At 38.7% G+C, this 27,802-nt stretch overlaps 1 protein-coding gene across 1 annotated transcript; it reads right to left on the bottom strand.

Moving 5' to 3' along the window:
- Positions 1–1,154: 1,154 nt before the first annotated feature.
- colec10 (collectin subfamily member 10) lies at positions 1,155–27,590 on the bottom strand. The gene is made up of 6 exons (XM_003224829.4): positions 27,307–27,590; positions 15,982–16,053; positions 11,875–11,946; positions 10,352–10,405; positions 5,987–6,082; positions 1,155–3,740 (listed from the first exon to the last, which is right to left on the bottom strand). Exons 1-6 carry the CDS (start codon positions 27,440–27,442, stop codon positions 3,349–3,351), a joined length of 822 nt encoding a protein of 273 aa, XP_003224877.1. The 5' UTR covers positions 27,443–27,590; the 3' UTR covers positions 1,155–3,348.
- Positions 27,591–27,802: the final 212 nt, after the last annotated feature.

The following is a 27,802-nucleotide window of genomic DNA, read 5'->3' on the forward strand; positions in this document are numbered from 1 at the left end:
ACTTATGCCTTATCCCTCCCAGTCTTTATTTTTGTTTTGTATATATGTATGTGTCGAAATTGAACAAGTCCCACAATCTCCTTATCCCTTTTCACGCTAGATTGTTTTGGACTAAAATTAATAAATGAAGCTATCCATTGATAGCTTCCATTATGGAAACAAAGAAGTCACCAATGGGGGAAAAACTCTGAAATCAAGAAACATAGGAAAGAACCCATAGGTTACACTGGTTCAGGTCTCTTGAGGAGAGATGGACTCCTGTGGCTGAAGAAATATTAATTACTGGTCTCAGCATAGTATACAGTAGTGGTTCTCAACCTGTGGGTCCCCAGATGTTTTGGCCTTCAGCTCCCAAAAATCCTAACAGCTGGTAAACCGGCCGGGATTTCTGAGAATTGTAGCCCAAAACACCTGGGGACCCACAGGTTGAGAACCACTGGTAGAGAGGTTTGAGTATTTCAGTTCTGAAGACCAGGATTCAAATTCCTGCTTGGCAATGGAAATCCATTGGATGAACCTAGAGAAGTCACACACATTCAGCCTCACAAAACCCTGTGATAGCTTCACCTTAGCATCACAATAAGTTGGAAACAATTTGAAGGAACACGGGAACAATATTAATCATATGACCTATGAAAGTAGCTTAAGGCTGAAGTCTTAAACACAACTAACTTGAGGGTACGCTCTGTTGGAGCGAGTGAAATTTACTAAACATCAGATTCAGCCACAACAAAAGGCATGTTCAACTAACTCAGCATATAACAGATGATGTCTCCATTTGTCTCTGCTTCTGGGTATTCCACACATTACTGATAGGAAAGAAAATAGACTTGGATGATATATGGCTTTTAGGGCATGGCTTGTGGGTGCAATTGTTGTAATCCACAGCGTCGCTCCCATCTTCAGCACCTCTTCCTGTGGTGTCATTTGGACTGAATCAAGATGCCAGATACAGAGAACACATTCCAGGAAGGTTATCTCCCAAACTCACCTGCAGTTCAAGTTCCTCAGCTTTTTTCTTGAGGCTGAGACAAATTAAACAGGTGGTGGTAAACAACCCAAAGGAAACAGAAAAATTACATGTTTATATGGTGAATAGAAAATGGACTTAGCTCTCCTGAGTTAATTCTAAAATAAAAGTCAATGCCATTCAATTTTCTTATTACAGCTTACTGTTTATTATGATCAAGCATTTCATATCATGGTATGCTTTGTTGAATAGCAGCCTTACAACAGCTCTGTGAGATTGGTCAATATATGGTATGCATTATATTGTGCCTTTTAAAAATAAGTTACACGCTTGGTTTCCTACCTTCCCACTTGACCCTAACATCGACATTTGTGAGGCAGGTCAGGCAGAGAGAGAGAAAAAAAAGAAAAAAGAGAGGGAAAGACTGACTCAGGACCACTCAGTGTGTTCAATGGCTTGGGGTGCTTCTACACTGTAGAATTAATGCAGTTTGACACACTTTAACTGCCATTGCTCAATGCTATGGAATCCTGGGCATCTTAGTTTGATGAGGCACTAGAACTCTTTGGCAGAAAAGGCTAAACAGTTAAACCGTGATTCCATAATTCTGTTGCATTATGCCAGGTCAGTTAAAGTGGTGTCAAACTGTATTCATTTAACAGTGTGAATGTATCCATAGTGAAACATTAAAGCCAGACTTCTTAAATCCCAATCCAACATTTTTAAGTACTACACCATGCTACTGCATAATAGTACATCATAGGTGAGTTGGATGTCTAGGAATAATCTTAATCACTTTTCAATCAGGTATCTCAGAAATGCACCTATCCACTGCTCTGAGCGATTTTAAACATACTTAACAAGAAGCAAGGTTACATTTAGGTGTGTAGTTGAAATGAGGCCATAGAAGCCATGACTGATGGGTCTCATGCAAGTGGAGTGGTGAATCCAGTATGGGTTTTAGTTTAAACTTAAAGGAACCATTTATGTTGCTGAATCTCTCCTGTGGGACAGGGTTCAGCACCTTGGATAGCTCATTGAACATCAGGATCAGTGGTTCTCAATGTGTGGGTCCCCAGATGTTTTGGCCTTCAACTCCCAGAAATTCTAACAGCTGGTAAACTGGCTCAGATTTCTGGGTGTTGTAGGCCAAAACACTTGGGGACCCACAGGTTGAGAACCACTGATCTGGTTTAAAACCCAAAAAGGATTCATCACCACCTTCTGACATTGTAGCATGGGCTATATGTCACTTTAAACTGTAGCACTTGAAAAGTATGGTAAAGGTGTTTATTTTGTATACATGCAGACTTAATCCATTCAAGCTAGCGTGGCTTTTGCCAGTTTTGTACTTGCTGTGTTGTCTATCTATCTATCTATCTATCTATCTATCTATCTATCTATCTATCTATCTATCTATCTATATTGGAATATGGGAGCACACATAAATATTTCCCTGACAGATGGACATTTGAAATGGTGCAGTCTGTTCCACTTCTACATTCCTGTACTGTTTTATTCTTCTGCATGTGTAACAGCCTTAAGCTAAATCCCATTGAAATCAATGGAACACACCTTCAAGTAAATTTGTATATGTTTTTAATGTAAATATTATGACCAGCTATGCCAGATAAGAACTGTGTCCATGTTGACATTTCCTCATTCTGTTGTAGGCTCTGGTTAGCATTACCTTTGATGGTGCTTGTTTTTAACGATCATTGTTGACGGAACTTGAGCTAAACTTTTGTAAGAAGCAAAAAGCATAATAGAAAAAAAATCTCTATGTGAAGATTATGAAGATTTAACAAGCAAGACCTAGGGGGAAACCATACATGAATTGTGGCATAAAAATGTTCATTTAGAAATAAAGCTCCACTGCGTAACATGACATCTATGCATTCTTCTCTTAGACCAGGATTTCATAGTCTTTTTAGATTGTTGGGAGTCAATCCAAAAGGAGTAATGAGCAATATCACAAAGGGTTTGCCCAGTTCTGATATGGCTGCTGTACTGGGTGCATCTAATCACAAACACCTGAGAAATGCAGGTTAAAAGATCCTGAAAATCGCTTTGTGGGTCATAAAGAACCTTTTGAAATTAAGCACCTGATTTACCGCTACCTGCCGTACGTACTTTGTAGGGATTCTTCTGGATTTATTTAGGATCCAGAGGCAGTTTGAGATGAGGAATTTTGAATAGCAAACTAAATACCTCACTTTTCAAACACTCAAACTTTTTTAAAAAATAATTAAAATCATTAAAACTATAGGAGACACTCATAGGGAATGTGGTAGGGATTTCATCCTAGATGTTTGGCCTGGTGGTTGACCAGAAGAAAATAAGGGAATCTATGGTTCATTGCTGGTTCCTCCTTGTGCTTACTTTCTCTTCTTTGGGAACTCACAGACAAAGTACATAGTGAGGTGGCACTCGGTATCATTCCATTTCCCAGTGCTGAGCATTTCCACACAGTCCTCCTCCCCTGTGACATTCTGGGGTTCTCCTTCCTTCCAGTTGCTATAGTCCTGCAAAGGGGTGTGGTCTGCATATATAAACTGGCCTTCCCTCTCTGTGTCACTCAGCCCAATAAAGACTCGGAAGAGGCCACTCTTGGAGATGTAGTCGGCGATCACAGCATTGGAGGCCTCGTCTTTCGGCATGGCAAGGATCCCATCCCGAATCCGGCAATGAGTGAGAGCTTCCCTGTAATTTTTTTCTTCCTGCACAATGTAGTAGTATTTTTCGTCTGTCTCCCTGATTCCTGCCAACACTTGGGGAAAAGAAGCAAAGGCCTTTTCAATAAATTCATCACCTCCAACATACCAGCAATCATCACCGCTATCTTCTCAGGATGTCTATACACTATGTTTCATTTAAGAAATTATTTTCATAGGAACATGGGGATTAGATTGCCTTACACATCAGGAGCTTATGGCAGTCTTAACCCTTTTGTTACACTATATCATAGATAAAATATTTTCAGATACATCATTTGGGGATTATAGGAGCTACAGTAACCCCCACATTTCCAAGCTCTAGTGTAAGATGTTTTGTTGACTGATGTAGAAGACAAATGGTGCCTCTCTACCATCTACAGAAGCTGGCTGAGCCAACACTTCCTATATCATATTGATGTTTGTGCTGGGTTATAGTAATGCAGTTAGCAAATTTAGTAAACCCAGAAGAGTTTATGTAGTTTGCACATCTCTGACTATAGACAGAGGACAGATTATACCACTGCATCCCTGGTTTTACCACCTGAGGCAATGCTGAATCCTAACTTGAGGTGGAAGCAGCCTTGTAATGATCAAACTCATTAGCTTCTTACAGGAAGCTCATACCAGATCTTCCTTGTTCCAAAGTACAAATACCTTTTTACATCGGTTATTCTTTTATGGTCAGATTTGTCATTCATTTTGTACACTGGTACAGAAGACAAACATGCTCGCATTGTGTCAATTTTAAAGCATGAATGTCTACATACATATACATAATGATGTTGCTATCTGGCTTTTTTGTTACCTTAATGTATTCATCCCCTAACGCTTTTCATCAGTTACACATCCACTATTTACTTCTCATTTAGTTTGTTATCTTAATAATCTTCCTTTTGTACTTGCCAGTTTATTTATTTATTACCGTAAGTACTTTGTATCAGTTTGTACCAGAAACTATTGACACAACTGAATGATAGTAAATTACCTGACTTCCAGTCCCAGCATAGATTTGCTCTGGAGGGCCTAGAAATTCCTAGACATGAATGCTAGGTCTTCAAGGGTGACTCTATGCTAACTTCCAGGCAAGAATACTATAGTAGAAAAAGCAAATTCCTAGAGAGACCATTTCCCCCTGGTTATGGGTAAGTGAAACCATGGGTATGAATTCCATAATTACAGAGATATCACTGGATTAAAAATTATAGGTACTGTTCCATTATCTGGGCGGAAGCCGTAAGGGGGCACTAGACAGAGAAGGATAGTCCACTTTATGGGGAGAGGGTGGGTTGAAAAAGCTACACCATTCCCCCCAGTTTTCCTGTTATTTCCCCCACCCATGTCGTCATCATGGAAACAACCCTCGTTTATGAAATGGGAAAAGGGGAGAGGACATAACCAGTGAAAATGGAGAAAATGGATTTTCTCCTTCAACCCCCTCCCCCCCCCCAGCCCAATAAAATGGACTATCCTTCTTTCTCTAGCGCCCCCTTGTGGCCTCCACCCAGATTGTGGCCTCCACCCAGATAATGGAATGAATTAGTCTACTGTTTTCAACAATTATAAATGATAAAACCAAGTAATTATAAATACTGCGATAGTTACAGTAATAACATTGCCATTATATTAAGATTACCCTGAGACAAAATGAAAGCATGCCATCCAGGAAATTAAACCCTTTCCTTTCCACTTCATTTTCCCTAAGTTGCAGTCTCAGATGCAATGAGGGAATTTTATTTGTAATTTACATTAATGTTATCTACTTTTCTATCTGAAGAAGTTTGAGACAACAAAGATGGTTTTTACTTTGATACCTGTTTATTAACATCCCTGTAGATTAGAATGACTGGTTCAAGGTCACTAATTAAGTTTCAATTAAGTGGAAATGTTAATCTAGGTCTTATTGAATATCTGAAGCTAGTGACATTTGCTGGGCTTTGGGCCACAGGACCTCTACAAATGTGGAAAAAATAACTAAAACCACATTCCACCTTTACACTTTTCAGTTTTGCAGATTTAATGATTTCCATATTTAATTTAAAATGTTCTCCCTAGCAAAACCTGTATACTACTTGATTCTCACCTTGTAAAGGTGGTAATTGAAAGTAAGCACATTACTCTGTAAGAAATTCTGCCTATCTTCAGAAGGAAATAATATCATTAACCTTCAGGCTTAAAATTCTGAATTCCCCTAATCTACTAGCCTAGAGCCTACTATTACATTTGGATTATATGTTGTGACAAACAACAACATGCTGGGAGAAATAAATAACCATTATACATCATAGGAAATGAAACATACCATTCTTTACAAATTTGATTGAACTCTTGAGCCGGGCCACATTGATATCCAGTTGTCCAACGACTTTGCGGTATTTGCCACAGTCACAGACGGCACCTAAATTGATACAAATGTAATAGCAACATACACACCTAAGTATTTGATAATATATTGGAGTCAGAAAAAATATATTCTAGAAAGGTCTTCCACTTTCAGAGAAGTTAGGGGTACAAGACCTCTGCAAAAACCATGAATGAAAATATTCACTCCAATAGTGGTCCAACAGAGTTAGCTGGTGACACCTATATTTTAGAGAAAGCATATTTATAGCTCTGTGTGACCTTTGTCTTGTGTTACTGTGTGTTGTGTTTTCTATCTCTTTTTTATCGTCTTCTAGCAATGTTTTAAAGGCAACTTCCTTTAACCTTTGTGGGAATAGGGAAGATAAAAATAACTTCCTTTTTCAATGGAATGGGTGAAGCTGTTAAGGAAGAAAATGTAAAATGCTACTTTGTTTAATCAGAAACTGTGGTTTCATTCCCAGTTCTGCTTGCCCATGTTGCCCTGTCTGGCAAAGTGAGAGCAGGAAAAGAGTGGGAGCAGGAATGCTTTCGAAGGGAAGAATTTACCCACTGCTGTTATTCCAGTGGAAGCAAGAGTGTAATCATTAAAAAGAAAATGCTGTGATCACTAAAAGTTAACATGGGTTTCTCAAAAACAAGTCATATCAGATTAATTTTATCTTTTTTTCCAATAGTGTTACAAGCTTGGTAGATGCAGGGAGTGCTTTGGATATCGCATATCTTGATTTCAGTAAGGCGTTTGACAGAGTCCACTATGATGCTCTTGCAAACAAACTAGCACTATTAATACAGTGTGTGGATGCAACTCAGGAATCCTCTTGTAAAGTTTTAATGGATTCATTTCAATTTGTGCAGTCCGAGGATGTGGACAGGTTCCTTGGGGAAGAGAGACCCACCACATGCCCTTCTTGGCTAATTAAACAGGCCAGGGGAGGTGAATTGATTGGGTGAAGAATTTGGCTTTCTCAGCCAAAGAGTGCTAGAGTCCCCACCAAACCAAAATCCCATGACTCCATGGCAGTTAAAGTGGGGTCACACTACATTAATTCTACAGTGTTGTTATACCCTAGGTATCATAAAATATGCATTGTAACTGTTGTAGTTTTGAGCAATCCCTAAATATATTGGAGAGATTTGAATGGCCTCCTTGAAGCTTCCTTTGAACCTTCTTTATACTGGTTTCATTATTTTAGAGAGGTTTCCCCCTTTGAAGTGAGATACAGCCATGCCACTGTCCTGTGGTGTTTCTTCACTAGCCAAAGGCCATGGTGGTTGAGTTGCAATCCAACAAATTTGGAAGGCATCCTTGAGAAAACATGTTCTGTGTTTTGACATCTCTTTCATGGCACTTGAAGAAAGGGAATGTCTACTGTCCACACAGGACTGGTAAAGTAGAACATTTAACTTATTATCGGTTGTACAGTACCGCGTATTTTATGGCACACCTAAGCAGATGTACTCTCAGGTCTTAAGTGATTAAAATTCATGTATATATATGAATGTGCCCCGCATTTCAATGTGTTTAAATTTTTGTGATAGCTATGATATCAATTCTACAGGAGCCTCCGGAGGCCTAGGGGATAAAAGCCTCATGACTTGAAGGTTGGGTTGCTGACCTGAAGGCTGCCAGGTTCGAATCCCACCCGGGGAGAGTGCGGATGAGCTCCCTCTATCAGCTCCAGCTCTATGCAGGGACATGAGAGAAGCCTCCCACAAGCATGGTAAAAACATCAAAACATCCGGGCATCCCCTGGGCAACGTCCTTGCAGACAGCCAATTCTCTCACCCCAGAAGCAACTCCGTTTTATTTATTTATTTATTTATTTTTCAAACTTATATGCCGCCACTCCCCTAGGGCTCGGAGCGGCTTACAAAAACCGGCTAAAATCAACAATTTAAAGAACATTTTAAAAACATCTTTAAAAACATCTTAAAAACATCCTAAAAGCACCTTTTAAGACATCAGCAACAGAACTCAAAAGCCTGTCGAAACAGGTGTGTCTTATATGCCCTGCGGAAGGCCAGCAAGTCCCGCAAGGCACGAACTTCAGGTGGCAAGGTGTTCCAGAGAGATGGTGCCACTACTGAAAAGGCTCTGCGTCTAGTTGCAGTTAGACGCAAAGTCTTAAAACTGGGGACTTCCAGTAGGTCTTGGTCCTCGGAACGGAGGGATCTCTGGGGTTTGTAGGGAGTGAGGCAGTCCCTCAGGTACATTGGCCCTAGACCACGTAAGGCCTTGAAGGTAAGCACCATCACTTTGAAAGTGATCCGGTGCTCAATTGGTAACCAGTGCAGCTGCCGTAAGATTGGTGTTATGTGGCATCTTATCGGGACTCCCGCAAGGAGCCGGGCAGCTGCATGACACGAAAAAATTTTTTTTACAGGAGATGTAGAAGATTTTGCTTATTGTTTAAGGGCCTGTTTTGATATTGAATTGATTGAAACAGTACATTTTATTTACATTTAACTCTGTTTTAATAGTTTTGCACCTATGTGTTGCATATTTTAATGTCCACATTGGCTATAGAAGCAATAAGAGAGTGAAAAAAGTTCTTAAGAAATACTGGAATTCAACAAGGAAAGTAATAAACATTACAAAAAAGAGTCTTGAGAGACAGAAAAAAGAACTTAATTTGTGCCAAGTTTTAAGGCTTGAATTGTTTTGGTTTTGTATTGTCCATGTATTATTCATTTATAATTGGATAGAGTAAGACCCACAGTATGTATGTAACCCATAGGACCTCCACTCTGACCACCCATAGCCTAAATAATTTGCTTGGAAAGAGCAAATGGTTTCGAGACATATGCCATTCATTTTCCATTCATATTCATATCAGCAATATTTCATTCATAACCCTCTTTCTTTTTATGGTGAAGGATGTTTTGGGCCCAACCAGGTCTTCCATGCTGGCAGTTGCTAAACATCATCTAAATCTCTGCACATACAACAGCTGAAATTTGTTCTGTATCAGGTACATGCGGATTTATTTGGGCTGCATAAGTGGGATTTCACACGGTCTAAATCTGATTGCTAGTCCCAACTAAAGTAAAGCCACTGAATCAACTGGATTCACCCACATGTTGACTCACAATTCAACAATTGACTGAATAGTTTTTGTCTTGTCGGGATTAACAGGCATCCAGCCGTGCAACTGCACATTCTTGGATGGTGCATAGCTATTCACTGGGGCCTTCAATGTGCCACTTTATACACTGCGATTGCATAAATAGCAACTGTGCATTCCCTGTTGCCCAATGGGAATATTTCCAAGCACATTGGCCAATGCACAATGTCAGCAATCAACAGGAAGGTGATACTGTTTAACCACCATGTAATAATCACAATGTAGAATCTCATTTTATGGATGAATGGAGAAAGGGGAGTAATACTGTACAGCTGACTCACCCCTAACGTGAAATGCCACTTTGCACCTCACTTTTGTAGGTATAACTCAAAGCTCCTTAAAGGGCATCTAGGCATGCACTTCTGTGTGTCCTACTTCTGTCTTTGTGTATTAAGACCAAAAAGGGAAAGTGAAACAGGTATGTGGCACCTTACACCAGTTCCCTCCTTTCCCATATGTACATCACATATCTGGGAATCTCTAGGCCCTCCAGTGTGATTTTATGATTACCTTCTTCCATGTTTGATGAAGGATCTAGAGATTTCTAGAGAAAACACCTCTCTAGGAATGCCTTGGTCCTCCAATGCGATTATATGGGTAGCTTCTACTGGAATGGACCGTAGACTTGTGCTGGAAGACCAATAGTGTAAATACAAGGTTGTCCTGTTGCTATAGACTCACTAGTAATACAGGATAGAATAATAATTACAAACTGATTATTATGTATAATTCAAGAACGTAAGGAATAAACACATTAGAACTGTTTTACAACAATGTACCAAACATTATGTTCATGTTTGAATGCTTTCCAAAGTAACTGATAAGTTCTTCCATAAACTGTGGTCAACACTTTACATAGATTCAGTATTGGAAGACCAGTAGCCATGTTGGGTAGTGGTTCTTGAGAACGGTAGTCCTAAAAATAATTTTCAAAGCATCCTTTCACACAGCCATATAACCCAGAATATCCAGGCAGATAATCTATTATATCTGCTTTGAACTGGGTTATCTGAGTCCATACTGCCACATAATGCAGTTCAATGTGGATTTTATACAGATGTGTGGAAGGGGGTCTAAGTTTGGATCCACTATCAAGATAACATATCCTTTCTGCTCCATAATACCTTTCACTTAAAATATAATTGTTTAGGGAATATAATGGGAAGCAAATTGTGTACCTGCTTTGCCCTTTCCTCCAGAGGCACCCGAAAAACCTTTCAGTCCTTTGTCACCTGAATAAAAGGAGAAGACGTGTGTCCTTATATCCAGAAGTACAAACAGCGGCAAACACATTTGCTCAATTGCGCAACCTTTGCTGAGTGGATCTGAGAGATGCACCAAGTTGCCAAATCAAATACTTCAGCTGACCCCGGAAATACTCAACGGACAAGTAAATTTTGCTAGGCACAAAGTGAGACTTGTTTCTGATTCTGTGTTTGTAGAGCTGCCCTGCCAAGCTTTTGTTTTAGTGGAAGGAGCTTCATATTTTAATAGCTGAACCATTAAAGGCTCAGAGACTTTGAGGTTAGATGGTGCCTGGTACTTCCTTCTTGCATGAATGACCAGCAAACATTGGAGATGGATAACAGTTTGTAAGTTAGCTGAATGATAATGTGTGTGTGTGTGTGAATGTGTGTGTGTAAGAGAAGCATAGTTGTAGCAGAGCACACTATCATTTCATGTAATCTTTCTATTGTTTCCTACCAAAGGGATTTTGCAAGCATTAAATGTTTTAAAGGCCAAATGTTGGGTTGCATCTGCATTTTTTAAATTTTAGTTTTTTGAACTACAGACTTTAAAAATATTAACGTACCATTATTTTAGATTTAAAACAATAACTGGTATAAGAGAATTTGATTGGAATCACTGGGTGGTGGTGAGTGGACAATAGTAATATCAATAGTAGTATCAATATTTATAATTAGTATAATAAGAAAACTATTTATATACCACCTATCTCCCAGATGGGACTCAGGGCGGTTTCCAATCTTAAAAAACCACACTTACATTACATAACAACATAATAACACATTATTAAGCAAGGTAAAACAATACAATTATATAGCAATAAATAACACTTACACAACCTGATCAAGGGGACGGGAACCATAAACCCAATATATTAAAATGTATCATTGTAGGCTAGATCAATCTTGTGCAATATATAATAATGTTTCTTACCACTAGATCATTTAACACCATTATGATTAATGATGCCAAAAAAGGCTTATTCCATAGGCATCTTGGAGTCCATCTATACCAGGCATAAGCAAATTTCAGCCCTCCAAAACACCTGGAGGGCCGAAGTTTGCTTATGCCTGATCTATACTGTGGAATTAGTGCAGTATGATATCACTTCAACTTTGATGGCCCCACTTTACCCCCTTTTCTTGAGTCAGTGATGATATTTTCACTTGATAAAATGGGTTTTAGTTCACCAAAACTTTTGCAACCATGAAGTTGATGTGATGACATTTTTAGAAAACCTATGTAGGAAATGCCTGGTTAGTTACAAGGCATCAGTTCTACTCGCCACAGGTAGGAGGCATCAACTTAAATTTAAATACTGGTAACTTTTTTTGTCTGGAAATAAAAACCATCTGTTTCATTTGGGAAGCAAAAAATAGTATCTCTTTCATTTTGTGTTCTGGGCCATATAATATGTTCAAAAGGCTTGACTGAAGATTAAACGAAAGCACACCTTTTCTGCCAATTGGTCCAATTTTGCCCATCATTCCTTGGTCACCACTGCTGCCAACAGCTCCCTTGTCTCCTGGAAAAGAAAGAGAATTTGAAAGAGTACCTGTTTCATTATGTTTCAGAATATTATTTTGTCTCCAGATGTTTTGGCTTTCAATCCCAGAAATCCTATCAGCTGGTAAACTGGCTGGGCTTTCTGGGAGTTGTAGGCCAAAAGACCTGGTTGAGAACCACTGATCTAAGGGCCCTTCCACACAGCCATGTAACCCAGAAAATCAAGGCAGAAAATCCCACAATATATGCTTTGAACTGGGTTATCTGAGCCCACACTACTACAAAGCAGAGCTATTGTTCTTTTGAAAGCTCTGTGGTGGGCAGAAATTCAACAGGCAGTGGCACATTCTGGCTCCAATGCCACTGGGATGATGAGTCCATGCTTAGTTTTAGTCTCAGCATTAGTGGAGATATTTAAGAGGGTGAACCTGTTGTACAGATAAGGGTTGGCACCTTAGATAGGTGTTTCAGACTGAAATTGGATTCAAAGCTCCATCAACATGTACAATTGACAGATCGTGTCCTTTTCTGGTGGGAGGATGGGAAAGGCCATAGCCATAAATGAAAAGTTACATTGATAGACAAATGGGCTCAAAGATTTACAAATCCATTTGGAACAATGGGGAAAAGATTTTGATATAGGCTTTTGGAAAGTCATAGAGAGTTCAGGACTCCTCTGAAGGGAGGAGGGTGCTGCAGAACCCAACTCCACTACCATTGTTGCAAAGCCCACTATCTCTGTTCTTGGAAAATCCAATATATTGTGGCCATCTGTAAATGTCTGTTAAAATTGTGCTTGTTTTTAGTTCTCTTTTCCCAGCATTTCAGTAGATTTCACATATGTTTTGACAGCCTAGTCCAACAGATTGGATTCACTTTTGAAGAGCAATCATTTTTGATTGGGTGCCGTTGGAGGTATTGTGCCGATTGGTAGCAGATGGTGGCTCCTACAGTGTTGCCCAAGAAAATAGAGTGACATCTTACCGCTTGTTTGCTTAGCTAAAAGCTTCTGATTGAGATGCCTAAAGGCATCATGTATTTTTTTAAAAATCTTGAAAACATTCTTTTTGAGGATGATGCAGAATTGCTTTTTGAAAGGACTGAATTAATCCTCAACTCCCTTTATGTCATTCGTGGTACTTCACTGATGGTTGGCACAATGCCTGTCACAGTGATGGGCCAAGGACATCCGTGAAGAAGGAAATGGAGCGAGAGAGCAATGCATTCTTAGTGCTCATGTGAATATGTTTTCAAACCCACTTTATTAGTGGGGAGCCAGCCAAAAAGAAAGGAATGGAGCATACATTTAGCATCCTCTGGGTGTATCTTCAGTGTAAAATTACTGCAGTGTGATACCACTTTTAATCGTCATGGATTGATGCTATAGAATCATGGGTGTTGGAATTTTAGAAGATTTTTAGTCTTCTCTGCCAAAGATTGCCTCACTGATTCCATTGTATTGAACCATGATAGTTTCAAGCTGCATTAATTCTACAGTGTAGATGCATCCCCTGAAACAGTATCTATTGGATCTTCTATCATTGGAATAAAGGCAAATCACATGTACAAGTAAACAACAGTTGTGGCTGCAATGCATTTTTCTGTCTAGGTGATGTGTTTGTGACTAGTTCAAAGTGCACAGCAAAATTTTATGGGAAGTGCAGTTCTCTCCTTACTAAAGAGAAAAGTCCTATCCAAGGTTCTTAAGCTTAGTAAGTATAGACAGGGAGAAGATTGGGGAGGGGGGAGAGAGAAATCTGGCAGCACTCTTAAGAGTAAAGGAGCCAGTGTGGTAATTTGATCTTTGGATTACAACTCTGGAGATAAAGTTTTGATTTCCTGCTTGGCATGAAAACCCCCATGATCAGAGCTGTCCTGATTTGGAAATGATTTGAAGGAACACAACAACAAAGCTTGGATATCAACAGAGCCAGCCCTAGGTATTTTTCAAGTGTAGGCGAACAGAATTTTGCCCCCCCCCCAAACCAATCACTGAAAAATAAAAGCGTTGGATAAGCGAAAATGTTGGATAATAAGGAAGGATTAAGGAAAAGCCTATTAAAATCAAATTACATTAAGATTTTACAAATTAAGCACCAAAACATCATGTTTTACAAGAAATCAACAGAAAAAGCAGTCTTAACTGCGCCCCCATATGTTTTGCACCTGAAGTGACCACTTAATTCGCCTCATTGTTGGACCGGCTCTGGATATCAATCTACTTTACTTTATTCAACTTTAGAAGACCTGGTTTGGGTTAGTGTGCAGCTTTCTCCCAAAAATAAGGGTTGTTAGGATTGCAAGCTATGCGAACTGGAATACCTTTTGTTTTTTCCCCAGTGTTTGAATAGAATTAGAAGAATGGAAAGTATGAGCAGCAGAGTGGTGAGGTTGAAGAAGAAAGGCTCATCAAATACTAAAGCTTCACAGTTGTCCTCAAATTGTCTCTATGATGGGCCATCAACCATATAAAAGTAGAAGTGTCAGATAGTCAATGTTTGGATTCCTTTTTTGTTTTTGGATACACATACCCCAGTGGCAGCTTTGTGTATTTTGCAGCAATTCGTTCTGCTCCCACATGTTTGCAACACACGTGCCCAGCGTCTTCCCTTGGCATCACTTAATGCTAGAGACCAGCTGGCTAAACTATCTAGCAGTTTTAATTTTGTAGAACTTTACAATTATATTTTTTTAAAGAGCCAGTACAACTATGCAGCAAACAATCTTTCCTTTTTGGTTCATTCACTCTCCTGTTGTGTCAAACACATTTTTTCCAAAATAAGGCAAATTCACGCAAGATATTTGTTTTAAGTAATGGCCATGTATTTGGATGAAGTTCTGACATAAAATGTTATTGATTAAAAGCTTAAAACATTTAGGCCATTGTAAAAGTATGGACAGAATTCATACAACCATTATTTGCTGGCTGACGCAGGAAGCGTTTTTGCCATGAAATTTTACTTTGAAATACATAGGCAGCTTGCACAATGATCTTTGAGGCCATCCGTACAATATCCAGCAATTTAGAAGACCTTTAAAACTTCTTTTACTACATTTTGCTTTAGTAAATAATAAATTGCTTCATTATTACATGTCCTCCAACTATCTCGATTTCACAGGGATAATCCCAGTTAGCTCTACTTTTTTAAAGCTTCTTTTTAAACATCTCAGGTTCTACATATTTGGGTGTTATCACAAGAGCGTATTGCAAGGCCCATTTTTTCATGAGGCTGAAGGAAGTGATTTTGCTTAGAGATGAGAGATTTTTGAAATTTGGGTGGCATGGTTAATTCTGGTATGATAAAGGCCCATGTTTAAATTTAAAATGAGTGGATTAGAAAAACTCTGTTTTAGAGTTTGCCTTAAATCAAAAACTTTTTTCTTTAAGATAATGCTAATTATCACTTTGCAAGAAGTTCTTAATATCAAAGAATGGATTAAAAATCAGATGGTTACATTTTGATGATTTTTTATATTTGGAAAATAATACTTGGGTGCTTACATAAAGTGAGATGCTTCTCCATCTGGATCTACATTGCCATACTGTTTAAATTATCAAATTCCGATTATCTGCTTTGAACTGGATTATATGAGTCTACATTGCCATATAATTCAGTTCAAAGCAGATAATCTGGATTTTGTATGGCAAAGTAGATGAGGCCTGAAAGAGAGCATAAATCTTAACTGGTATTTTGCATGCAATTTAAAGAGATATATTTATTCTAAGAGATCCAGTCAAAAGGCTATCAATAAATCATTTGATAGTAAATATCAACTACTTCTTTGCTATATGATAAGAGCTGCAAAAATAATGGTTTCTCAAACTTGGAGATACACTGAAGAACTGACAGACAAAGAATGAACTATGAAGGCTGCTGAGTTTGCTCAGATTGACAAACTAATGTGCATCCTAAAAAATAAACTAAATAAAGTTTTAAAAAAACAATTGAAAGCCATCTGTCAATATTTTGAACAATAAGAAATATAACAATGCAGGTTTTAGCGATTGTCTGTATACGCATATAGGAAAGCAAACAACCACATACTCCTTTACCTTTGGGTCCCATTGGGCCAACTTTTCCTTGTTTCCCCATATCTCCTGAATCTCCTTTCTGACCTTCATCTCCTTCAGAAACAAAGAGAAACAAGAAATAAAAAAGATATTCTTGATTATTACTGTGCTTAAAAAAGAGAATGGCCTGAGCTGACCTTTGAAAAACGTGTACTACTTACATTATTTGACAGGAGGTACTAGTAATGATTTTTGTCAAATATGGGGCAGTAATTTTTGTCCATTGTGTACAATTGTTTCCTTTCTTCCTGGAAACTTGATGCAGCCAATGGCTCAGGGACCAACACCATAGGATGACCATAACTTTGAGTACCACTGCTACAGTTGACTTTAGTCTAAAGATGCTTTAGGTCAGGGATCCTCAAATTCCGTTCCACCAGCTTTTGGGGCTCCAACTTCCAGAATTCATGACCATTGAACAAGCTGGCTAGGACTTCTGGGAGTTAGAGGCCCAAACAGCTGGAGGGCCTGAGTTTGAAGATGCCTGCTTTAGGAGGTAATATAAACTGAGACACTTGTGTTCTTGGAGCATGGCTGTTGCTTCACACTGAGGACCTCATTACATGTAAGCAGGAAAAACAGGGGGAAATGGAGGGAACTGGCTTCTTTTGTTACCTAATGTGCCTTTCCATCTTCACGGATTGGAGCCATCCCATGCCCTTTCCCCAAGTCTATCTGGTTTCTCTCTGTCTTATGTCATTGGGAGTCAGGAAGCATGCGACTCTTGAAAATGCAGTCTTCCTTCCATTACCCTATGCTGCCTCAATTGAGTCCATGGGAAACCACTAGAAGTTACACTGTGTCATGTGATGGGCCCCATGGGACTCTGTTTCGCCAACAGAGAAACAGAGAGAAGACAGAGAGCAAACTACGTGAGATGAAGTCCTAGGAATCACTGTTCCCAGTTAGCACCATCTGTAATGAATGAGATTTACAGAAATATTAGTAACCATTCCCTATGAAGAGCAGCTTAGGGAGCTGGTTGTGTTTATCCTGGAGAAGAGATGGTTAAGAGGTGACATTGTAGTACATTTGAAATATTAAAGATGTTGTAAGCTTGTTTTCCACTGCTGCAGACACTGTAGGAACATTAGGAAGACCTTCTTGGTGGTCAGAGCTGTTACAGCACCCCTAAACTAACTTATTAAAGCATTTCCAAAAGATGCTTATCAATAACATCTGTTTGAAGACCTCCAGCTAGAATGAGTTCACCACTATTTGTTGAGCAGTTCTTACAATAAAGATGTCCTTCCTAAGGTTTACATGAATTTTAAAATTGTTTTTAAGAATCTGTCTCTAAATGAGCCTTTTTCTGTGAGAAAGTTTCATTCTGGAAGAAATATTAATTTGTAATATGTATCAAAACATCACCCAAAGAGACATCAATATTTGAGAGTTGCTGCCCCCATGCGGTCTCTTCTATATTGCCTAAATCACTGTATTTTCTATTCTCAATCTGCTGTGTTCAGCCTGACTGGCTTGTTGATCAAGTTATTATAGTATGAGGAAAGTGGATAGATTTCAATCTATTCTCTCATTCTGCAATAATAGTAGCACTTCGCTTCATCCAAAACAGTTCACTGACAAAATTATTCTTCATAGTAGGAATAAAAAGAATATTGCATATTTTCTCATAAGAAAAGTATATTGATGGATACCTTATAATGGAAATGATAAATTGCCATGGAGATTTTTTTCAAGTTCAAAGGTTGCCAAAAAGAAAAGGTGCAAAAAAGCTTTGCTCAGAAAACAATAAAATTTGCACGAAATATCTCACTTTCTCCACAAAATCTTGTCTTGTATCTAAAGGCAACTTTTGGGTGAAAACAGCTTTCTTTTCAGAAAGAGTCTTAAAGTGTAAAAATTAATGGAAAACATGCAAAACTTCACATAATCTTGCCCAACAGGGATAAATAGTGTTAATTATTCACTCTTTCTTGTGAGAATAAATAAGCAAAGAGATAACATTTCTATTTTATAGAGACTTAAATCTAACTTTTAGTCCCAACAATACTAGGCCCTTGTTGAAATGTGAACCAGTACTTATCTATTACAGTGTGGATTGGAAGTTGGATTTAAAACAGAATATTTGAAGTTGACACTAACAAAGGTTTAGCTGTCTTTAAAGTGAAATTTGAAGTAAACTACATCCCAGAGTATTGAAGGAACCTGCTGATGTCCTTGCAGAACACTTGCCATCATTTCTGAGAAATCTTGGAGAAAGGGTGAGGATTCAGAGGACTACAAGAAGATCCAGGAAGCTACAGGCCAGTCAACCTAACCTCAATACCAGGAAAAATACTGGAATGGATTGTACAGAAGCCTGTCTACAAATGTCTTGAAGACAATGCAGTAATCAGTAGGGACCAACATGCGTTTGTCAAGAACCTATCTTACTAAACTAATCTTATATCTTTTTTTTAATCAGGTCATAGTTTAGTAGATAGTGGGAACGCTGTGTATGTTATGTAAGAGGTTTTCAACAAAGCAGAACAGTAGAGACCCACAGGTGATAACTCTTACTAAATTAGTTACTCATAAATCTGTCTCCTCCAGCTTGGGTGCGCCAATTGTTGTCCTTCAGCTATTAGTAGCCTTCAACTCCTATAATTTCTCACCATTGACTAAGATGTTTAAGGTTGATGGGAGTTTCAGCTCTATATTTTCTGCCCATCCTAAAGCCCTGTACCTGATGAAATGAATATTTTCAGTGTATTGTTCTTGGAAGCCACTTTGAGCCCTTCTCTGGGGAAAAGGCAGCATATACATTAAATAAATAAATAAAATGAAATTAAATGCCTTTGAAGGAATGTATAACAAATGGACTTTTAAGAGAAAATAACACATCAAATGTTGTCTTTTTCACTTTGCTCTCATGGATGCTGAGGTTGTTATTGTTTCCTTGCATTTAAATAGAGGAAGAAATACCCAGCTAATTGAAGAACCCTTTTCTGTACCAAGATAGAGAATATTTCAAAAAACATCATGACCTTATGTCAAAGCATTTGTGCAATGTTCTGCAAACATTTTGAGGACTGGCAATTCCATTTTCCTTGTTAAAGAATCTGCAACTACTTTTCTATCTGATCCAATATCGTTTCTAATTTTTGAAACATCAGAAACTTGATGCCTCATGCATTCTGTTTGGCTTTCTCCCTAAGCAGAATCATTGGTGCAAAACAAGTTATAATGCTAACCTATATAAATAATACCATTTGTGAAATCTGGCTTTTTTCATTGTGTTGCCTACTTGGCGCAGAATTCTAGGTTTATTTTAAACATAGAGAGCACATAGAGCAACGTGAGCCATACAGATGGCACAACCAATAGTTCAGCCAGGTTCAAAGACAGGCTGAAATCCTTCTGCATTTCCAGCAGGAAGCCCAAAATATGCCCATTCCAGTTTCCAAAAGGAGACTTGTGCAAATGCATTAATTAGGTTTGGAAACTGGACAACAGCAGCAGTAGCAGTGACCACAAGAAACAGGACTCAGAGGCAACGAGTGATGTCAAGGAGTTTATAATTGACATTTGTTAGAATAATGAAAGGAGACCTTTCCAAATACACCACATTACTGCAGGGTAAACTCCCATTATGAACTTTCATATTGCCTTCCAAACCAGTTACTCAACCCCTAGGTCTCATTTTAAATTGCTTTGAAGTTCCTGTCAACCTTTGTCAAACTTCTTTATCCTTATCCCCATCTCACTCCAATTCACACCCCTCTGGATCATTTTTTGATATGGCAAACCAATCCTGCAATTACTTCAAAGCTGGAACTCCCTGTATCTGGAAAAGTTCCTGAGGTCACCATGAGATATTTTGGGGCTTTTGATGAATTAGAAGCATCTCTCACATATTCCAGACCATTAGCTTTGTTGGTTTGATGTGGCTAAACCAACAAAGATTCTTGGAGGGTGTCATTGCCAGAGTTTGGAAAATTACCCTTCTAGACTATAACTGCCATCATTTTCAAGCCACTATGGCTAGTTAAGTCTCCTCCTCAAATAAATTGGTCATTTTAGATTTCTACAAGATATGAGCTGGATCAGATTAAATGATTGACAGTATCCTATTTCCCTCAGTATCCAATCAGATGGTTTCTTGGAAAACCTTAAGGAGGACATAGTTTCTCTACCCTGGGTGCAGTGTTGTTTAACCTTTTAATGACTTATTTAAATTATGTTATGGAATGGGAGGCATGCTCATCAAATTTGAAGTTGACACTTCCACACAGCTTAATGAAATCCCACATTATCTGATTTGAACTGGAATATATGGCAGTGTGGATTCAGATAACCCAGTTCAAAGAAGATATTGTGGGATTTTCTGACTTGATATTCTGGGTTATAGGGAACCCGTCAAAGGAACAGTAAAAGCATGGAAAAAAAGAAAGAAGAAATTAAATCCAGGCAATGGGAATAAGATGGCAATATGGCAAATTAATTATAAAAATGACAAAATTATAGGCAGAACATTGAGATCAATTTTAAGTAGAGGGAAAAGGTTAGTGGAGGACTTGTATACCGCAGATGGAAACTCTGTAGAACAAAATGAAATTCAGAATTGGATAGGATCAGGGAATTGGATTAAAAGCTGGGCTATATGACAGGAAATTTTTAGACGGAGGGAAAAAATTAGAGAACAGGCTAGTCCATTTGAGAAGATAATTGGGAAATGTTTGAAAGAGGAAAAGAAGGTGGCAGGAGATCTGTACTAATACATCATAACGGTAAAAGAAGAAATAATAGAGGAAATTTTCCAAACATGGAGAATGGACATGGAAATTGAGAGGGAAGACATCCAAAGGGAAATAAGTACATTGTATTAAGGGAAGCAAGAAGGGAAATGTTACAAAATGGTACAGAACTCCTGCACAACTTTCACCTTTTTTTTTTACCAGGGATAAAGGACAGGAGTTGGCATGGTTGTGAACAAAGAAGGGTGTTTAATCACATTATATGGGAATACAATTAAGTGTAAGAATGATTGAAGGATAAATCAATAGAATGTTAAATCTACAAATAATAATAGTTAATAGAAATATACTACATGCAAGGATAACAGGAGTGAAGAATATACAAAAAGAAAAATCGCTTGTCAAATTAATAGCATGTGAACAAATTGTTTTAGTGGGGGGTTGGAAAGATAGAACATAATGGACTCCGATGAATTGGTATAAGTATATAGTTAATATGTTAAATGTGGAAATAACAAATTGAAAATGGAACAATATAGATAAAACTGAAAGGTAAAGGTTTTCCCCTGACGTTAAGTCCAGTTGTGACCGATTCTGGGGGTTGGTGCTCATCTCCATTTTTAAGCTGAAGAGCCAGCGTTGTCCGTAGACACCTCCAAGGTCATGTGGCCAGCATGACTGCATGGAGCGCCGTTACCTTCCCGCCGGAGCGGTACCTATTTATCTACTCACATTTACATGTTTTCGAACTGCAAGGTTGGCAGGAGCTGGGGCTAACAGCGGGCGCTCATTCTGCTCCCGGGATTTGAACCTGGGACCTTTCGGTCTGCAAGTTCAGCAGCTCAGCGCTTTAACACACTGTGCCACCACCAGTGAAAAGGTTACAATAATTAAGAGGATGCAGGAACCAGTCAGGAATTATTTAGAGAATGTGCTAAGATGTACAGTGGAAATATTAAGACTGAGATTGATATTTGAAATGTAACTTCTGTAGTTTGCTATATAAATCGCATGTATAAGGAGGGTAGGGTGGGAGTGGAACAAAACAATAAAATAACAAAGAAAGATATTTTGGGTTATTTAGGAAGGACCCTAAATTGGAAAGGGGGGGGGACCTTATACTTCAAGGATCAGAATTCACATGACCTTGAGAGATTGGAAAGCTGGCCCAAAAACTAACAACATTAATTTTAATAGGGATAAATGTATTACATCTAGGCAGGAAAAATGAAATGCACAGATATAGAATGGGGGACACCTGGCTTGACAACAAAACATATGAAAAGGATCAAGACATGAGTCACCAGTGCCACTCTGTTCTAGTTTGGCGATACCTCATCTGAAATGCATTGTCCAGTTCTGGGCCTCATAGTTCAAAGGGATAGTGACAAGCTGAGACATGTCCAGAGAAGAGTTTGCAAAATTATCAAATATGTAGAAACCAAGCTTTATGAAGAATGAAATAGGGATCTGGGTATGTTTAGCTTGGCTAAAAGAACAATACTTTGTTTAAATATCTGAAGGGTTGTCATGTAGAAGGAGCAAGCTTGTTTTTGTTGTAGTTATACTATAACTAACATGGATCCATCCTATGGAATCCTGGATTTTGTACTGTCTTGACATTCCTAAATTTCCTTGCCAGGGCAATCTTGTAGTTTGCCACATTGTAATTTCAGGATTCCACAGAACTGAGCTATAACATTAAAACGGTTTCAAAGTACTATAATTGTATAGTGTAAAAATGCTTGGCAGATCTGTCATTTCATATCTGGTTTTTTTTTTTTAAAAAAAAAACAACGATGAATGCTATGGAAGGACCTATTGTCATTGCTCAATAGTAGAACACGGCCCTTTTGTACAGACTGCTCCTTTATGTAGCATAATCAGGCATCTTTGAATTAAAAGAACAACAACTCACCTAATATTCCTTATTATTGAATATGTTTGTAATGGCTTCTGGAAATCAAAGCCCAAAAGTCTGGAGGGTGCAAGGTTTCCCAGCGCTGTTTTAGATGCAATAAATATGTAAAGTTTAAACTGAAGTTCCTCCTGAGCTACATGACAAAAGAAGAAGAAAAATTGAAGAGTCCCTGTAAGCAAAAAAAAGTTTTCAATATCTCTTTACTAAGGAATATGTATATTTTTATCTGAGTCAGAGGGTGGTGGAAATCTGGTTTTCATTGTGAGAAATATGTATGTCACTTGTCATCTTGGAAGATGTCTCTCCACATTATAGCTTGTAGAGCAGATTTCACATTCACCAGCCGGGGGCAGGCTTACACATCAATTTGGAAAATAATCTCAGTCCTGTATATTGAGCTCTCATTCACTTGCTCTTATTGAGAACAGAATAGAACTTTATAATAGAATAGAACTTTGTTTATATACTGCTCTATCTCCTCAAGATGACTCAGGGCAGTTTCCAATATATGTGAAAAACAGTCAATTGTCAAAACAACATACAACAACGTGAACACAGATCGATATATAGAGCAGGGTGAGCTCTCGATGTTGGCCGAAGCTTCTGCCAACCTAGCAGTTCAAAAACATGCAAATGATGAATGTAGATGAATAGGTGTCAAAGGCATCTTCCCCTTGAAAGCGGACCTCACTTTAAAGTCACAACATAATGCAAACACATACATGCCACATACAACAGCTGATATCCAGTTAGTGATATACACCACTCTGAGTCCTACTTACAATATATCTCTCTGTGGCTTTTCTGTTGTTGCTGCTTGTCTTGTTTTATAACCAAACTTTCCTAAACATCCTCCTTTTTCATGCTATCTCCCACCCCTCCACAGCCATCCTGTTACCAGTAGAAACCATTGCATGACTGAGAAGCATCTGGCTACACAGCTGCACAATACAGTGTATGCAATGCGATGCAGGTTTCCTTTGGAATTGTTGCTGAATGCGTAGGATTCTCATATCTGGATCTTCCTGGGCACACACACACACCCATCATATAGACACTCTCCTCTGGCCAATATATGGCTGGTATGTATGTTGAGTCCCCTCCAGGGTGGAGAAAGGCAAGATATAAATATGGTAAATAAATAAATAATAAAATAAGTGAAGGAAGGTAAGTCCTGAAGCAAATGAGGAAAATGGGAGATGCTTCACACTTCCATCAGTAAAGAAATTTATGACATAACTTTCCTTCAGTTTCCAAATTCCATTGGGGAGGGGCAGAATTTTTATTTGAGGGCCAATGCCTCATGCACACTTCTGAATGCCAGATTATGGCCACATATGTACAGTATTTTCCAGCCTATAAGACGACTCCCAACTTTTCTGGTTAAAATATAGAGTTTGGGATATACTCGCTGTATAAGACTACCCCTCTTCCAAGTCAGAACAATAAATAAAGAACAACACTCTGAAAACAGAGGAATTTCAGACATGAATCAATCAGGGCCACCTAACACCTCCAAACAAAGGATTTCCCCAGGCAGGAAGAAGCCAGGCCTCGAAGCTGGCAAGGCCATTCATGCTAATCAAATTGATTAATTGCAACATTCACACTTGCCTCGAACAAACAAGAGTTCTTTCTCCCACCCAGAGGGGTCAAGCCTGCCTTTCTATCTCGCTCCCCACACCTCTCACACCAGGTAGCATCTCCTCCAGCACCCAACAGAGCAACTGAGCTCTGTCGGAGTCGCCATGAAGCAAAATCCACACAGAAAAGCCACACGTCCCGCCCAGCAGCAACTGACTCCAAAGTGAGAGGGTGCAGGGCTCTTATTTATATATTTTGTCTATCTAAATACACTGATCTTGCAGGCTGCTCATGCTACTACTAAGCCTCAATTTTCACTGCCCCTGGTGGCACAGTAGGTTAAACCCTTGTGCTGGCAGGACTGCTGATCTGAAGGTTGGGTTGCTGGCCTGAAAGTTGCCAGTTTGAATTTGGAGAGAGAGCAGATGAGCTCAATCTGTCAGCTCCAGCTCCCTATGTGGGGACATGAGAGAAGCCTCCCACAAGGATGGTAAAACATCAAAAACATCCAAGTGTCCCCTTGGCAACGTCCTTCCAGACAGCTAATTCTCTCACACCAGATGCAACTTACAGTTTCTTAAGTCGTTCCTGACACAAAATAAAAATTAATTCAGTTTCAAGTATTCCTGGAAATTGGTTGTGTGTTTGAGAAATAAATAATCAGTTTTTCACACACAGAAACATAACTTTGAAACAGAAACACACTAATTTTGCACCAAAACACCCACATGGCTATTTGAAAAGTGTTTTGTATGTGAAATACCTGGGTTTTGTCAAATGAGCATGGACTGAGATCCAACATCACCAAAACCTAACTTCATAGCCTGGCAGCACCCAAACAAAGCATTTCTGAGATGCTGGAGGTCACAGTTTTGGGAAATCATCTCCACAGCCCACTTTTAATTTCAGAGTGCCTTGAGAACAGACGGCCGGAGAGACCCCACTGGGATCTCGCCTCAGTGGCTTTTCTCACCTGATTGTCAGAAGTTGAAAGGAGCTATCCAAGGTGATTAACCTATTTTGCAATCAGTTTCAGCATCCTGCATAGCTGTTTTAAACTTTGGACCAAAGTCCAAAGTAGATTGACCCAACCTGAGAGCATGTGACAGATGGTGTAATAATAAAACCTTTAAGGTATCTCACCCATTTTCCCAAAATACAAAAGCAGTATTTTAGCTTCACAAAATAACTCTGGAGAAAGATTATGCTGATTGATTTTGGACTCCCAAATTCTGGTCCTCCAAGCGTTTTGGATTTCAGCTTCCAGCAGCCTCAGCCACTATGGCCAATGGTTAGAGATTCTTGGAGAAAAAGTCCGAAACACTAGAAGGACCAGAGTTTGGGAAATGGTAACTATTATATGATACTGTTTATTTATAATAGAAATGAAATCTTAATTGTTGAATGTGGCTGGAACCCAAGTAATTTCAGACATATATTAGTTGTTCCCATATTTTTTCAGTTCTCTGTGCCACTCAGTTTGGTCTTAATGAAAGTTAAACCATTGCCAAATGGATTTGTCTTGTCAAACACTTAAGCTCCTTTTCTGAAACACATGCTACGACTTTCTTTGTTTCCCTTCATCACTTCCTGCTCCTTTCATTTGTGACCACGACAGTTAGCTAGATTAAATACTTAGTTCATAATAATCACTAGTTAATGTATTCATTTATGTAACTGACCCTTGAATTCATCATAATGAGGATGCCAACATTTCTCGGTTTTAGTTGAAAATCACCTCTCTCAAGGATTATTGTCAAACAAGCAAACAGCATACTTCTTAGCAAGCCTGTCTTTGTTAGGGGTGGGAAAATATATAATATTTCATGAGTTTCTTTGGTCATGAAGAACACAGTGGCATGGGTTCTGCATACTTTTTGCTCAGCATCTGTACAACCCATTATGTTTTGGTATTGTGCAAAAACCCACATTCTAGGTCAAAACTCAATTTTCTTGTAGTCACATGCCTTTGTGAGAAACTACTCTGTTTTGGACAAAACTCCCCAAAATCTTGCATATCTCTCTCTCTCACACACACACACACACAAACACATGTTTGGCAATCTATCCATCAGTTACAGTGTCATTAACTTAATGTAACAATATCCAGACTGCTGAAGATTCATGCTTATAATCATGAGTGACTTAATATGACTGACAAACTTTCTTTTGCTGTCTGACAGTTCTCCAACAAAAAACATCAGTTTTGTCCAACTGCGGTGCTAGAGATCTGGGAAATAAAACCCATTGTATGCTCCCAGTCATGGGGTGCCTTGTGACAAGCAGTTTCAGGCGGACCCCAAGACATCTCTCCAGTGCTTATTTTGAAGGTACATCACAACTGGGAATGTGCTGAGAGACTACCATTTCCTGTTCTTCTCAACTCCAATGCTACAAAAATGATTGGAATTGAGCAAAGATAGGTATTAGGGGCTGTCATTCATTTTAACTGCAGAATCTCATATCACAATTTTGCACTAAACTAAACTCGGATGTTTCACATGGAAAACTCTTTCCATATAGCCAAGGTTGTTCAACATTTCTAGAAAGTGTTTTTGCATGAAAATTGTGTTTTTATGGGAAAAACAGGTTTCTTCCACACAAAAGACTTGTGCAAAATCCATGTTTTGTGTACAAGATTGTAAAAACAAAAACAAAAAACAATTGCCTCACCCACAAAAGCAAAATATGTGATTTATATCTTCTCAAATCCATGACTTTTGTATAAAATCACCATGGTGGTTTCTGGCACCAGTTGTTTTGCATGAAAAGTTGCCTGGCAGACTCAGAGTTGCAGTAACTTTCCTGAGCTCTGATGTCAATAAACAAGCTCATTTGCTCACATCTACATGCCATTAACTGCTTTTAGAAATACTGCTACAGGAGTCAGCTATAAAGTTGGTATAACAACTTTACTTTTCTGCTCCCATGACATAAAATCAGTGTGGGTGTGGAGGAATAATAAACCCTAAATCACAAGTTATTGCAGAAAGAAAGAAAGAAAGAAAGAAAGAAAGAAAGAAAGAAAGAAAGAAAGAAAGAAAGAAAGAAAGACAGAAAGAAAGACCAAACTTCCAATGGATGCTTTCCCCAATGCCTCACCTTTTGGTCCAGGTAAAATTGTGTGTGTTGAACAGATCTCTGTTGTAGTTCGGCTGCTGTCATCCTCTAACCCAAAGATCTGAACAAGGACAAGGAAGAGTAAGAGGCAAGTTTCATGTTTGCAAAGTAGCTTCATCGTGCTGCTGGCTGTGGAACTCTACAGGAAATGCCCTTCGTTGTTCCCAGCTTTAATAATTTCCAAAATAAGATTTCCCATATAACTCTGGAGAGCTAACTAAATGGAAGATCCCACTTGACTAAAGCTAAATAAAGAACGGCAGTCTTGAAGAGGCCCTAATGGAGCGCATGTTTTGAAAAAGTGAACCTCCCTGATCATACATTGTGCAGTGTGTTTATACAGTAGTGACAGTTGTTTATTAAAGTTTATCTATTGGCTGTGAAATAATTAAGTGTGGAGGCCCAAGCAGATGTCTTGAATGCTTAAGTCCGCCTCTGCTTGGGTGTCTGACTGCCGGCATCTGAGGCAATGGTGAGG

The sequence above is a fragment of the Anolis carolinensis genome, chromosome 4, assembly GCF_035594765.1.
Source record: "Anolis carolinensis isolate JA03-04 chromosome 4, rAnoCar3.1.pri, whole genome shotgun sequence".
Taxonomy (NCBI): domain Eukaryota; kingdom Metazoa; phylum Chordata; class Lepidosauria; order Squamata; family Dactyloidae; genus Anolis; species Anolis carolinensis.

What these genes read in the sequence shown, in the direction of transcription:
- colec10 (XM_003224829.4), bottom strand. Translation starts at nt 27,442, where the DNA reads ATGAAGCTACTTTGCAAACATGAAACTTGCCTCTTACTCTTCCTTGTC. An exon ending in AATTTTACCTGGACCAAAAG is followed by an intron (nt 16,054 to 27,306) that starts GTGAGGCATTGG and finishes TTGTTTCTGAAG; the next exon opens with GAGATGAAGGTCAGAAAGGA. An exon ending in TGGAGGAAAGGGCAAAGCAG is followed by an intron (nt 6,083 to 10,351) that starts GTACACAATTTG and finishes GTATCAATTTAG; the next exon opens with GTGCCGTCTGTGACTGTGGC.